This window comes from Chaetura pelagica, unplaced genomic scaffold (assembly GCF_000747805.2).
Source record: "Chaetura pelagica isolate M959 unplaced genomic scaffold, ChaPel_1.0 scaffold104, whole genome shotgun sequence".
In the NCBI taxonomy this organism is placed as follows: domain Eukaryota; kingdom Metazoa; phylum Chordata; class Aves; order Apodiformes; family Apodidae; genus Chaetura; species Chaetura pelagica.
Genome location: NW_009953786.1, coordinates 2,744,460 through 2,746,039, shown reverse-complemented (window position 1 = coordinate 2,746,039; position 1,580 = coordinate 2,744,460). Strand labels below are relative to the sequence as shown.

At 41.9% G+C, this 1,580-nt stretch overlaps 1 protein-coding gene across 1 annotated transcript in view; it reads left to right on the top strand.

Annotated features, from left to right (window-relative positions):
* The first annotated feature begins 1,116 nt into the window (after window positions 1-1,116).
* PIGN (phosphatidylinositol glycan anchor biosynthesis, class N) overlaps window positions 1,117-1,580 on the top strand; it is a 96,382-nt gene continuing 95,918 nt past the window's right edge. Inside the window, exon 1 of the mRNA XM_010000953.1 lies at window positions 1,117-1,369. Within this exon, the coding sequence (XP_009999255.1) occupies window positions 1,143-1,369 (227 nt within the window). The 5' untranslated portion in view covers window positions 1,117-1,142. The remainder of the gene's footprint in view (window positions 1,370-1,580) is intronic.

The window sequence follows — 1,580 nt, the reverse complement described above, 5'->3', positions numbered from 1 at the left end:
TTTGATAAGAATAATAGTCTTACTGTGTGGTGGCTGCCTCTGTTCAGCTACTAGAATTCTGCAAGTAACAAGTTAAACTCATATATTGTCATTTAGAAGTACAAACTAGATTCTGAAACGAAGAGTTTCTTTTAGAGAAAGGCATATATTTACACAGATAATTGAATTTCTGAACCTTCCAAGTTGTTAGGAACATCTGTTTCAAAATTGGTAACTCAAGGTGTTGGTTTGTTAGGGTTCATAATTAGCTAGTTTTTAAATAATTAAGTTAGCAGCCTGGACAGCACTAATAGAACTTTGTCGGAACTACGCCTCACTCAGGCTCTGATTCCACACTTACCTGAGACAATACACTTATTTGTGTTGCCTTCAGTAGGCATTGTATGAACCCCTCGGTACATGTGGCAGACACATTTCCAATGTATTTGTGATTAAACATATTTGTGTCCCTAAACTGACTTCAGAGTATGACAAGGCAGGAAAAGCATTCAGAAATGGAATATCACTATCCATGACACACATTCTTTCAGCCATTGTGCTTTTGTCACCTCTTTTAGAAGGAGACTTGTGTTTTGCACTCAGCAGAGTGTCTTTGTTCCTTTAAAATAAGTTTTTTTATTTCTATGTGGAGTATAATGAGCTCAGACTTGACAGTAAACTTAGCAAACATCCACCCAAAGTTGCTTTTTCTAGAGGATGGCTTTCCTTAGTTGTCTTTAGATTGTGTTTTCCTGAACAGACCTCAACACTCACACAATCAGCCAGCAGAGGGTAGTGTGTTCATAGAGACGTTGCATTGTCTGAGTCCTGTGTCACCGAGGGTGGTAACAAAAACTGCTGAATATCAGACAAGACTGGCTTGATTCAGTGGTCTTTTGAAGCCATCTGATAGCCCACTAAACACTAGAGATGAGCTGCTGAGAAATAATGAAAGTCTGAGTTAGCCATGCAGTGACTTTTGACTAAAGCGTCTGGGAAGAAGTTATTGGAAGCAAAGTTTGATTATGAGTAATGACTGAGGTTATGGTACTTGTGTTTTATAACAAATGAAATAAATACTGATTCTGATAAGTCTCATGCTCCTAACTACTGTTCTCCCTCCCTGTCAGTGTTGGACTTTGCCTTGCCAGCCCGCTGTTGCCATGGACATGCCAGTCTTCATACTTGCTGGACTCCTTGTGCATTGTGTGTTCTTGCTCTCTATTTTTGACATCTACTTCAGCTCTCCCCTGGTGCACGGTATGACTCCTCAGCAGACTCCACTGCCACCTCCGGCAAAACGTCTCGTACTCTTTGTTGCTGATGGTCTGCGCGCAGATTCGCTGTACGAATTGAACAGCAACAATACACCCCAAGCACCTTACCTGCGGTAAGTCTGTCTGAAAACACTCCTGTGCGGAAGTGTTTGCTTCTAGGGGCAGCTGTATGCAGTGTTGAAAAGAGAACAAGAGGAACGGCAGCAACTGTGATGGCTTGGGTACTGCCTTGCCTCTGCCTTTGAAGCAACAAACTTTGCAGAGTTACACTCTGCAGAAGTGCATCAGTTTGAGTTGGTGTCCTCTGTTGTCAGTAAGCTGCTG